Here is a 12,781-nt window from a genome sequence, read left to right as displayed (position 1 = left end):
GCCCCAGGCTTGCATAATATCATAATAGTCATGGCTCTGGGATGGGACAGCATGAGGGGCCCAGAAGTGACTTGGAGACAGTGTGGCAGGGGACACTTGCCGAAGAAGGCTAAACTTGATGGGGCGGGGTCTCCCATAGCCCTGTGACCTGGGGCACGCAGGAGGGAGGGCCTGGTGCAGTCACTTCAGGCCCATAAACACCTTTCTGGGCCTCCCATTTTGCTGGGAACTGGAACTGAGATCCTCAGTGTAACACCCCCCTCTGCCCCAAGCAGGCCATGGGAGGTTGGTAAATATCGTAATCAGATTAGTGAGTGGAGACGGCAGAGGCTACGGTGGGAAAATGCTCTGGGTTAGCCTGGCCCCCACCCCTCTCCTGGGAATCCAACCCTCTTGCCCTGCCCAACCCCTCCCCTGTGGGCCCCAAAGCCATCTTGGCTCTGCAGTGGCCTCTGGTGGCCTGGGTGATCCTACCTATCACCTGGCTCTCTCTGGGTTTGGTGGAGATTTCTGCATCCTGGGTCTCCTCAGGCCGGGGGAGAGATGGGGCAGCAGAAAGCCCAGCCCTGCTGACACCCCTCCCCTCCGCTGGGCTGCTTTTCTCAGACCACTGAGCCCAGGAGGGACCCCGGCCCCTTCTTCTGGTCATGATGATGTGCTCACCTGTGAGACTGGGATGAAGCCTCAGGATTCCAGGGTGATCACAGCTGGAGGGAGTGTCTGGTGGGAGGCGTGGGTTTAATCAGGGTTGAGTCAGAATCACTTCCCTCCTCAGTCTTCTCCATGAGAAGGTGAGTACAGGTCTGGGCACAAGGGGCGCAGGAAGCCTGGCCAGACGGGATGGAATGGGGCAGAGATAGCCAGGTATATCCCGGGGGAACAGTAGGAACATCAGGTCAGACCAGGAGGGGAGGGGTTGAGAGAACAGGGGTTGGTGTGCTGTGGAGGCTGGAGAGCTGGGAGACTGGAGAATTAAGGATTGGGGGCTGAGAATCTAGAGAGTGGAGATTGGGAAGCCAAGAGGTTGGGAGCTGGGGGTTGGAACTGGGGTTGCAAAATTAGGAGACAGAAGACTGGAGCTAAAGGATTTGGGTCTGGGATACTGAGGATTGGGATATTGGGGGGCTGAGGATTTGAGGTATTGGGGAATTTAGGGGCTGAAGGTTAAGAACCGGGGTGTTGGGGGACTAGAGGATCAGGACCTCAAAAGAGGTTGAGGCGTTTGGGGCTGAGGAATGAGGGGGCCCGTGGAGCTGAACGTGGAGAGAGAGGAAGTAGAAAAACGTCCTCACAGGCAGGGAGAGGTATCCATGGCTGGGTGGGAGAAAGTGCTAAAGGTCCCAGGCCAGGCACCCCTCAGCCTCTAAGGCCGAGCTGGGGCCACTGGGGCGGGCAGCGGGCCTCTCCTTTTCGGGCTGTCAGAGCGGGTTAGGCTCCAGGAATTGGTTCTCTGGATCATCTCCCGGGAGCCAGCCCCTCCTGGCAGCTTTGTTTGGCGAAAGCGCAGGGATTAGCGGGGCTGCCCCCCACACCACCTCCCGGCCGCCAGCTCCTGGCGCTTTCATCCCTGAAGGTCGCTAAAGCCGCAGTGCTTTGAGATTAGGTCCCACAAAGGGGCCCCTTGTGCTCCAGCCAAGCCTTGGGGGCAGGAAGGGGAGGGGGTCCCGAGAACTCAGTGCAGACTGAGCCCCTGAGACAAATCCTTCTCTCCTTCCCTGGCGCATCACGAAGGTCTCCCTGGCCAAAGGCCGAAGACCCCTCCCATCTCCCTGCCCCCAGCTCAGAGACTGCGTCTTCAGTGGAGCCTGGTGAAGGGCATTTCAGGGCAGTTAGAGGTGACTCCCAGGCATGGCCTGCCCGCCCCCGCCCCTCCCCCCCCCCAGCATATCAGCATCCACCTGTGGTCATCTCAGGGTGGGGAGGGCTAAGGGCACCCAGCGTAGAGGCCAGAGTGGGTCTAGACCATAGACTGAGAAAGAACATCTGTCCCACCTGCTCACTGAGTGGATGGGGAGACCAACCAGGGTTGGAGAGAGGAATGGGCTTGTCTTGAGTCATACCACATTGCAGGCCCAGCTGGGGCAGGAATGTGGTGAGCTCCCCCCTTCGCCCAGGCTAGCGGTCAGCAGGCCTTCTTGATGAGGTGGGGACAGTTTTGTGCTTCCTGCATGGAAGAGAGTAATATTTAAAAATGTGGCTTCCAGCATAAAGTTGCCAGCTACTAATTTGTCCATATAAGGGCACTGAGAGAAAACTAGCAACTGCTGTCAGAATGATTTCATAAAAGAAAGGATATTTTCATGTCAAAAAAGTTGAAAAGACATAATCCCAAATAGAGAGGATAGAGCTTCATATTGAATAGACAGCTTTAGGAACAATTTCCTACAAAAATCTTATTTTTCTCTTTTCTTGATGTTTGGGTGAAAGGTCTTGGGGCTCTTAGACCAGGTGACCTCAGAGGGAGTGCCTGCCCCAAGGGGCTGAGGGTCTTAGGTCCTATGCATCCAGGTCCCCTAGATCCAGGTCTTCCCACCCCTCCATGCCAGGGGTTGGGGGGCAGCAGCTGTTTCGGGTCTGGCCCTGGGGAAGTTGGAGGAAGATGCCCTGAGATTGGGCTGCTCCTTAGGGGCTCCGCTGAGAGGGCGGTCTTCGCCTTGTCCCCCTCCTTGCCAAGGAGACACATGAAGAGGAGGGGAAGGGAGCAGGTTTGACTGCAGGTCGATAGAGGAAAATTTCTTCCTGTCCTCTCGCTCATAAAATGTTTGTGGCCAACATATTGCACAACATTCCCAGAGAGGCCACAAAAGGCAGTACTCGGCTGGCGGGGTCAAATAGAGCTCGTGGAGCCCAGCCCCCCACCAGGGTAATTGGGGTGCTGGTGGTGGGGATATGGGGTTAGTCTGAGGAACATTGAAGGTGCTCAATAAATCCCTTGTGAGAAAGAGCCTACAGGCTGCAATGAGAGGTAGGAACTGACAGTATTAGCCAATACTTATGTGCCATTTACCACTTACCAGGTACTACGCTAAATGTTAACTCATTTAATGTTAACTCATTTAATGTTAACTCATTTAATGTTAAATGTTAACTCATTTGATCTTCACAGCAGCCCAAGGGGTAAGTACTAGTATTTCCCTCATTTTACAAGTACGAAGACTGAGGCATGGAGTTAAGTGGCTTGCTCAAGGTCACACAGTTACTCAGTGGCTGAGGCTAGATTTGAACCCAGACGGTCTGGCTCCAGGGTCCATGCACTTAATTACTGTGCATGTGATACTGCTCTACTGTAGTCCTGAGCGAGGGTTACCTCTGAGTCCCCACGATCGCCTGGCCATGCCCTCCCCACTTCAGGATGCTCCATGGTTTTTCTAGGGTTTGGAGCCATCAAGAGGTGCTTGTAATTTTGCAGACACTGGGTAGAACGGAAGTGTCCCCTTGCCTAGTTGTGGTAGTTTAAACAATATGTCCACCAAGTTTTCAATACTTCTTCCTTTGAGTGGTAGAGCTTAATTCTCCTCACTTTGAGTATGGGTTGGATTTAGTGACTTGCTTATAATGACTGAAACTTAGCAGAAGTGATGTCACTTTTAAGATTAGGTTACAGCTTCAAATAGAAGACTACAGCTTCTATTTGACCTTTCTCTCTCTCGGATCCCACCATACAAAGAAGTCCAAGCTATCCTGTTGAAGAGACCACATGGAGGAGAACTGAGACACACCAGCTGAGAGCCAGCACCAACTGCCAGTCCTGTGAATGAGCCTTCTTGGAAGAGGACCCTCCAGCCCTAACAAGACTTCAGATGAAGTAGCCCTAACCAGTGTAACTGCAACCCATGAAAGACCCCAGGCCAGAACCACCCAGCTAAGCTGCTCCTGGATTCCTGACTCTCAGAAACTGTGATATAATCAATGTTTGTTTTAAGCCACTTAAGTTTAGGGGTAATTTGTTATTCAGCAATAGATAACTGATACACTTGGTCAACCTCACTGTCCGGAATCTCACCATTAGAGCTTCACCTATGGGTGGGTTAAGTCATTGTCACCTCCATGTCTCTCCCCAACCCTGAGATAAATAACAACTGGCTGATGCTGATTTGCTGACTCAGATAACGGCTAGAGGACACCTCCAATCTGGCTAGGGGATGTCATTCTGGGAATGGTATGTGGCCACTTAATCATTCTAAACCCACCCAGGACAGGGGTGGTCACCAATGAGCAGCTTTGACAGAGCTGTATGACTTCACAGCTTTCATATGTGGCAGCTTCCAGAAAAACCACCCCCTGCTTTAGCTGACAGCAAAGGGGCAGGGCTGTCATGGGGATGAGGGCTTGAGGAGAGCTGAGCTCTGACAGGAGTAAGGCCCAGGTTCCACAGATTCCTGACATTCCTGGGCTCTCTCCGTTCCTTGTCCAGTAGTGGCCAGAGCTGCATTCATGAGACCCCTCTCAGTGTCTTCCAACCCGCTTCAGAATCCACACCCTTGGCTGGCCACTGGTCAGAAGTTAGCACAATGTGACTGTGCACATCTTAGTGTCATGGTATGTAGGTGTGAGTGTGTAGGGCATGAGGTGGAAGATATTTGTGTGCAGAAGCATGTGCTGGTGGGAAGCATGCATTTGTGCATGTGTGCATTTGATTTGTGGGTTTCTGGGTGGGAAGGAGTGTGTATGCTGCTGTATTTTTGTGTGTACCTGCAAGAGTTTTTGTATACATCTATAAGAATCAGTGTATCTGCATGATGGCTTTATTGGAGTGGGGGCCTGTGCACTTCAGTCTGTGTGCCTGTCTTTGCTGCAGTTGGGATGCGTGTCTATGTGTCTGGCTTTCCACAGGCAGGTACCAGCGCTAGGAGAGCCTGGGCTGTGGTCCTTCAAGGGTTAAGAGAAACAGGCACCGCCATAACTCTTAATCATAGCTTTGCAAGCTTAGCCAGTGCCCCTGTTGAAAAATGTTTCAAAAAGCAAAATAAATGATCTTTTAGTTACAGAAGTATTGATTTTGCCCACATCTAGTAATAAAGAGCAAGTCACCTGTAGCTAAAACTCTTGTAAAATATATTTTATACTCTAATAGTCTGCAGATAGAGTCACCCGCTGAGCACAGATGACAAATCTCCCCAGCGCGGCCTGCGCCCCCCATATTTCACGTCAGGGACGCAGTGGTGGCACAGGCAGCGACACAGCTGGGCCTCCCTGCGGGTGAAGACACAGCGGCCTGGTTGGCCAGAGGAAAAGAAAAAGCCGGCTTCCCGGCACCAGGTCCATTCCCCAGGCCCCAACCTCCAAGCTCAGCACCAACCTGGCTCACGGTGGAGGTTCCAGACCACCTGCCCTGCAGAAAGAGCTCCCCTCCTAGATCCGGATCCCGCAGAAGCAGCTCCCCCAGGCTCTCAGAGCAGGGCTCTGGCTCTCCTCACTGCCTAGCTGCAGAAGCTGACAGTTTGGGAGTGTTGAGGCTGGATCTAAGAGAAGAGTGAACAAGGGAGTGGGGACTCCTTCCTGGTTTGAAGCCCAGTTACCCTAGGTGTGCACACACACGTTCACACAGGTGCCACACGCTGCCCCTCCCAGGCCCCCATGTACACACAAAGGCACACACTTAGCCCCCAGCATACACATACACAGAGGAACCCTCCGTACGTTCAGAGGGACCCCACCCTGTGCAAGTACACACATGGACACTTGGCTTTATCCATGTACCCAGACACACACCCAGGAGCTCATCCAGGGCATGTCCAGTTCCCCCACACAGTCCTGCCGTGTATTTAAAGAACCAGACTGTGTCCACTCTACCCAGAGAGTTCTTTCAAGAAATAGACTTGTCTGAAATGACCAAATAGTTACTTTGCTTTTGGGGATCGCTCCTTTCCTTCATTATCTATGTTATATCCAGATAAATCTGGTCCCGCACACACCCACATATAACTCTCCCCACCCCTCTCTGCAGGTGGGAGGGCAGTTGCTTAGTGAGGGCACCCTGGTCTCTTGGCCTCTTTTACTTCCCAGAGCGGTGCAGCCAGGGATGAAGCCCAGGCCTCGGAGGCCACACACCTGGTTCCAGTCCCTCTTCTGCCCTGATCTGCTGTGTGGCCCTCAGCAAGTTTCTGCATCTCTCCGAGCCTCTGTTTGGATGGTGCCCAACATTTCCCCCCAGGCTTCATGGCCTACCTCAGAGAAAGTCCACCGGACTCACCATGTCCCTGGTCAGGGTACTCTTGGAGAAGTCACAGTGTCCTCCCACCTCCATAGCCATCCAGCCGGCCTTGGGCCACCTCACCCCCGACAGTAAGATCACCTGGAGCAAGAGCGGTCAGAGGAAACTCAAAGACACGCAGGAGAACCCCTCCTCCCAAAGCTGGGAATAAACAGCGTTTTCCAATCCCTGATGGCAACGGGGTGGGTAGGGGAGGTGAGGAGGGTGGAGAGTAGAGGGAACCTCTGGGAGTGAGAAGGTGAGGGGCGAAGTCAGCACTGAGGCAAGGCTGAGAGATGGTGGGAAGGGGCCAGGAGCTTGTGGGGGATTTGGGGAGTGGTTGGGGGGCAGGAGCTGATGGGGGGAGGGGCCCCCCAACAGGTAGCGCTACCCCAGCTAGGGGAGAAGGAACTCGCGCGGGGCAACTAAGAGGGTGTGTGTGTGGGGGACGCTTTGGGGTGGTCGGAGAGCGCCAGGAATCCACAGGGGTATCTTTGAGCGGTGAGGGCCAGCAGCCGGGTGGAGGGGGGGAACAGAGCAGGTAGCTGCCCCGCGCTGGGCTGAGGGCGGGGGAAGGGCTCTTTAAGCGGCGGCCGCGCTAATAACCTGTCCAGGAGATGGCTCGTGGCAAATTGCTTTGTTAGTCTTGTCAGCACGGCCGGGGCCGCCGTCAGCGCGCGCCATGGATCACGATGATGAATCGCCGCGGATCGCGCAGATGCGGGCGGCCCGCGGCCCTGCCCGGGGCTGGGGGTGGGGGTGGGGTGGGGGGCGGGGCCGCGGGGGGCCGGGCCGCCGCCGCCATTAGCTCTCGAATTAGCTCTAAGCCGCCCACCCCCCAGCCACTGCCCGGGGGAGCGCCAGCCGTGGCGGTGGGAGCGGGCCAGGACGGGGAGTGGCACCGGGGCCCCCACCCCGCCAACCCCGAGCCTGGATGAGGCCTCCGAATCCCGGCAGATCCGGACGCAGAGAGTGGGCCTCCGGGAAGGAGCGCGGGGCGGCACGGTCTCCAGCCTCCCCGGCGAGCCTCCGACATCGCAGCCGGGTGTTCCCGCAATTCGAGGGTATCCTCTGCCCGTCTGGGGCGCCTAGAGAGTGGCCGCATCCGGGCATCCGCCCCCTCCCCTCTGGTGCTGAGTGGGCCTCTCCTTCAGAGTGTGTGTACGTGCGGGGGATTAGGGGGGGTTGGGATTGGCACTGCTGCTCTAAACTGAGTCCAGAAATGGCAGGGCTGGGGTCTGCCCTGGGACTTTCGGGGAACCTCGGATTCTCACTCAGTTCCCAGATCTTTTTGCACAGACGTCTGGCACCCGGGCGTCTCGGTTTCCAGGCTGCCCGAAGCTCTGTGAGCACCCACTTTTCCAAAGTTCCTAAGTTAACCCCTCCCTTGCCTACCCACCACCTTGGTCCAATTTAGAAACATCTCCCCACACACTCATGCGCGCAGCCCACAAAGGCACAGTCTGCATCCATATGTTACATATTTAAACCTGTACACACATATGTTACATACAAATATAGGAATATATACCTGCAACTACAACATACGCATAACTCACGGGATAATGAATACACACAAACACACAACACCTCCCAAAATGCACAGCCGCCTCCACTCCCAGCCCCAGTAGCCCCCAGAAAGTCTATTGGGGGCGGGTCCCCAACCAGTCTGGGATGCCTTCCTTTTAAGCCCTTTGAAGGTGTCAGCCACAGCCTTGGGGCGGTGGGTGGGGAGGCTCTAGGAACAAGCTAGGGAGGGAGGCCCTGAATCATTTCCATTTCTTAGCTCCTGTCTAGACGGTGGCACCTGCGGAATCATTTTGGTAAATCAGTAAAACCCACCCACATTGTGGCATGCCAAGCTCTCCACCGCCCCAGACCTCCCCAAAGACACCTTCCCCTTAGCCCTCCTACCCTGTTTTCCTCTCTGACTTTCTGTCCCAGCACACGCCAGGGATTTTGTGCACCCCTCCCCACAAGAATCCACAATCAACTCAGAGCCCAGCACTCTGCCACCATGTCTCTGGAAGTGCACAGGGGTGGGAGTGTGAATGAGTAGCCCATGGTGTCCCCTTGTGTAGAGGACCAGTGTGTACCCTGAGGCTCTAGGCATACTGGCCACCCAGCCACCACCTCCAGACCTCTAGGACTGGGACAGCTGGCACTGGCCAGGGCCTGGGTAGGAGGCAAGCAAGGGTTTCCCCAGCTGGGCCCAGAGTCTGTGTGGCAGACATGTCCCTTCAAAGAGCAGGTGCCTAGTTGAGCCCCATGACCCACCGCCTGGAGCCCTCAGTAGCCCTCAGCTCACCAGCAGAACCTGTGCTCTCCCTAACAGTCTGCTTCCCAAGTCTGGGCCTGGCCCCAAGTCCGGCCTAAGCGAGGTCGGAGTCCTCACCCCCAAGTCTGCCCAGCAGCCCCTGTCCTGTCTGAGGAGGGTACTAGGGAGGGATAGGTTGGAGTTGGGTCCCCGGGCAAAGAAAGATGATGCTCCCTCCTGCTGGAAAGGGAGACCCAATTGCAGCCAGGATTCCTCTTGTGGGGAGTGCGCTCAGCAAACCTCCCCTGGGACTACCAAGTAGGGATGGCTAGGGGCAGGGAGGGACTCCACATCTGTGCTACCATGGGAGGGACTTTGGTGACCCCCCCCTTCATTTGTGTGTCTCTAAATGTGACCCTCTGCACGTGCACCTGTATCCAGGTCTGCGTGTGTGACTGAATGACTAGTGTGCGTGGGAGGTGATAATTTTCTCGAGGATGATCTGTGTGCATGTGTTCGTGTGTGGAGGGCAGCCAGCTGGGGGCGCAGCGTCCCACCATTTCTCCAGCGCGTGGAGCGAGCACCTGGCCGCTGTCCCAATTACCTAGGCCAAAAAGTCAGCCTGGGCTTCCCTTCCTTGCCCTTCCCTTCCCTCTTCTCGTCTTCCCTCCCTCACAGGGCCAGATCCCTGAAGGGAAATTAAAAGGTTATTTAAAGCCCCCGCCTCCACCTTTCTTGTCCCTTTAAATGGAGCCTAAACGGTTTTGTTTTGGCAGAAGAAATCTTTTCTGGAGCTTGGGGGTGGGGGATCCTGGTGGGAGGGAAGGGTCTAAACGGCCTAATCCTCTTACCGCCCCCTCCTCTCCCCTCCCTTCTGAGGCCCACCACTCCCCGCCCCCCTCTGAGGCACTCAGTCCCTAACTCTGCCTGGGGATCTACCCTCAAATCTGTCTGTGGCCCCTTCTGGCCTGCCCAGGCCAAAATTCCTGACCTCCTCCACCCAGGCCAGGACTCTAAAATCTACTGGCAGCATCGGCCAGTCAGTATCTCCTGCCTCTCCATGCCTTTGCCCCTAAGGAAACAGCCAGCTTCCAGGAGCTAGACCCAGGAGCTAGACCAGAGGGAATGCCAAACCAGGGCCCAGCTACCCAATCCTGAGCGTAAAACCCGCGTGCCTGCCCTGTGTCCGTCCTGCACTCAGCCACCTGGATTCACAACCACGCTTGAACTCACAGTTGCACAAGGATTGGTTACACACACAAAAAGGACTTATGGCCATATGAGGCTCTGCAGTTACACGTGGACTTGTGGTCACGGGAGCATGGGTCACAAGGACACACTCCACATGTGACTCACAGTCGCTACCACTGCCCTAAAGGCAGGCCACACAGAATCCCACTAAACAGGGACACACACCATACGCACCCCACAGCCTACCCTCCCTTGGCCAAGCACCTCTACAGTCATAGAGCAGCCACACACGGAGCTTCAGTACAGTCCTTTGCCACTCCAGCCGCACCAGCAGTGTGGGCGTTAACCTGCCCCTCTGGCACACAGACACCTTTCAGGAGGCCAGCCTTCGTCATTGCCAGGCCCCAGAGCCAGCTCGAGAACACGTCTTCCTGTGAACAGGTCCTGCTTGGAGGGAGTGGGGCACTGGTAGGAACGGGGAGGATCCCAGGCCCGAGGTTTTCCCCATGTAGGCCAGGCGGCAGGTGTCTGTCCCCCTTGAGACAGGTGCGTGTGCTTCGTGTGAAGCTGAGTCCCAGGCCAGCAGCCTCTCCAAGAGGCCTCCAACTGCCAGACAGGTGACTGGCTGCTAGGAGCGCCCTCCTGTGTATGGGCTGAGTGTGTGTGGGGTGAGCTCTGACGGCTGGTGATGGGATGGTGTGGTGGCACTGGGCTGACAGGGCTGCGGGTGGTGTGGGACTGATAGGGAGTGTGTGTGTGTGTGTGTGTGTGTGTGTGTAGCTCTGGACCGATCTCAAAGAGGGACGGTGGGCGTGGGAGTCAGTCAGGGAGCTCCCACGCCATCGCTTGCTGACCCTGGTGCTAAGCGCCCGGCTGCGGGTGAGTCTTTGGGAGGGGACGGTTTCTCAAGACCCCTCTCGCCCTAGGGATTGGCCTATGGCTTCTGCAGACTCGACAGAGGCAGAGATCCGGGGACCGGGAGGCCGAGACACGGAGATTCGGAGGAAGTGACGGACGCTGATCGGGCCCACAGACCCACGGACTGTCGAACCGGGGCAGCCTAGGCCGAGAGCCGCTTTGCCTCACCGGCGGGGCGGGGCGGGGGCGGGAGAGGCGCGTGATTGGCAGCCACCCGGGCCATTAGGGAGCGCGTGGGGCCGCGCGGGGCGCCCGGGAAACGCCGTTTAAAACTCCAGCCCCCGCCAAGGCGCGCGTAGATGGCAGCGGTGGCGGTGGCGGCGGCGGCGGCGGCGGCGGCGGCGGCGCGGGCCGGGGAGACCAGGTGCGAGCGGGCGGGGCCGGCAGGACCGAGACGGGACGGGGAGGACGCAGGCCGAGAACTCTGGGGACCGCCACCCCTCTAGAAGTCCTGCAATCCCGGACCCGCTAGGAGGACCGGAAAGTTTGCTTGGGGCCAGGGACTTGGAGACAGACAAACAGACTGCGTAGGGACAGAGGAAGGAGGAAAAGGCCAGGGAGACAGAGTCTGGGAGAGACCGGGAGACAAGCAGGGTGAGACGGAGGGAGGGATACCCAAGGCTGACAACGGAGTCAGAGAGAGGGAGCAGCCCAAGGAGCCAGAAAGAGCGCAGAACTCGAAATTCCGAGGCAGAAAGAGAGAAGAGAGAGCCGTGGGCAGAAACGCGCCGAGGCAGAGACGGAAGCCTCGGCCCGCGGAGACGCAGGCACCCGCAGAGAAAGCTTCGGATCCGTCACGGTTTTGCCTCATTTGGAAGATATTACTTCGTCTCTGAAAAAAAAAAAATACAAAAAAGGTTTGGATATTAAGCGGAGACAAATCTTTCTCAGTTTGGAGGGGGCGGGGAGGAGGTGGCCGGGGGTAATGCGGAACAGATGCGGCCCCGGGCTTCGCGGAGCCCGGGGCCGGGGCTGGGGAGGGGGTGCGGCCCGCAGCCCAGGACCCCGCCCTGGGAGCGCAGGGGCCGCCCGCGCCTCCCCAGCTTCCGCATCCACGCCGCCCGGCGACCCCCACGGTGACCCGGGCATTACCAGGGGTCTCGCATTGGTCCGGCCCGCGCAGCTCCGGCTAAAACTCCACCGGCGGCGAGTGAGTCTTTTCTCTCGGGATTGCGATTCTGCACGAATTCTCCGGTCGGGGGTGGTTCAGCGCTCAGCCAGCTTCTGTCCTCGTAAATGCAGCCTCGGGCTGGAGTTCCCCAGGTGGGTGTTTGGGGCGCAACGGGCCTAGACCCCTGGAATTCGTTTTGCCTCCCGCGGCCTCGGCTGGCATGGGTCGGGTGAGCTGCGTATGGAACCACAGGCTGGGGCCAGCCCCCGGAGCCTCTTCATGGTGCTTCGGGTGGAGCGGTCAAGGGGCTGGGGGCACTGCCAGGGACTCTCCTCTCTGGGCCTCCTAAACCGGGTAGCTGTGACCCGGTTCTGGACGGGGACAAGCGGTGTCCCGGACTCTGCCGGCTGAACTTTCTCGTCCATCACAAGTTTCCGGGCTCTGAGCCGGGGCCGCGGCAGCCCTGGTGGTGCGCGTAGGGGGCCCGAGCGGAACCTCTCCTCCTCCAAATTCGCCCCGGATCTGGGGCCCGAACTTTCCCTGATTCCGGAGTGTGTGTGTGTGTGTGTGTGTGTGTGTGTGTGTTCCTCATGCTAGTGATTTGTCCGATGAGGCAGTTCGGGATTGAGGGGTGGGAGGAGGCCGGGATCCGCGCCCTTTCCGCCCTTTTTCAGTGTTTCGAATCCCCCAAGCAGGGAGCCCGCGAAGCCTCTTGCGCAGCCTCAGGGCCAGTCCGCCCAGGGCGCGGGACGATCTTTTTCCTTTTAGAAAAGTCTGCAGAGGCAAGGGGTCGATCGGGCTAGTGCTGGTTTTCGAAGGCGGCTCCGGGTTAAGGACGTCGGGGAGAGAGAAGGGCTTTACTGCCTCGATCGGCCTTGCGTGTTGGGGGTTGGGGGGGGGGTACTGTTGGCCTCGCGGCGGCTGTTTGCGCCGCAGCCGCGAAACTGTGCTGTTCCCAGTTTGCAGCCGCGACGGCCGGGTGGCCGGGTCTTTCCCACTCGAGCTCGGGATCCTGTGCGCTGCAGGCGGGTTGGCTGGGCCCGGCCTCTTACTAGGAGGTCCTGTCGTCTATTAGTTTTAGGTGGGGTGGCGTGAGAGTTGTTTTCAATTT

The 12,781-nt window shown here is 57.5% G+C and overlaps 1 protein-coding gene and 1 long non-coding RNA gene across 6 annotated transcripts in view; one reads left to right on the top strand and one right to left on the bottom strand.

Moving 5' to 3' along the window:
- Positions 1–3,077: 3,077 nt before the first annotated feature.
- The window catches only part of LOC309615884, a 17,124-nt gene continuing 7,420 nt past the window's right edge, over positions 3,078–12,781 (bottom strand). Inside the window, exons 2-3 of the long non-coding RNA XR_014237123.1 lie at positions 6,194–6,295; positions 3,078–5,462 (exon numbers count right to left, since the gene is read on the bottom strand). This is a non-coding gene — a long non-coding RNA (uncharacterized lncRNA). The remainder of the gene's footprint in view (positions 5,463–6,193; positions 6,296–12,781) is intronic.
- Positions 9,344–12,781, top strand: part of DMBX1 (diencephalon/mesencephalon homeobox 1) — a 25,093-nt gene continuing 21,655 nt past the window's right edge. For 3 of the 5 annotated variants that reach the window (XM_082365165.1, XM_082365164.1, XM_082365168.1), the window contains exon 1: positions 10,955–11,822. In XM_082365165.1, the coding sequence (XP_082221291.1) occupies positions 11,796–11,822 (27 nt within the window). In that variant the 5' untranslated portion in view covers positions 10,955–11,795. Of the gene's footprint in view, positions 10,924–10,954; positions 11,823–12,781 lie in introns of those variants that run through there. The other 2 variants (XM_082365166.1, XM_082365167.1) reach the window with 2 other exon arrangements.

The sequence above is a fragment of the Balaenoptera borealis genome (assembly GCF_965194805.1).
Source record: "Balaenoptera borealis genome assembly, chromosome: 1".
Lineage (NCBI taxonomy): Eukaryota > Metazoa > Chordata > Mammalia > Artiodactyla > Balaenopteridae > Balaenoptera > Balaenoptera borealis.
Note: the sequence above shows the minus strand (reverse complement) of the source record. Positions and strands in the feature narration are given on the sequence as shown.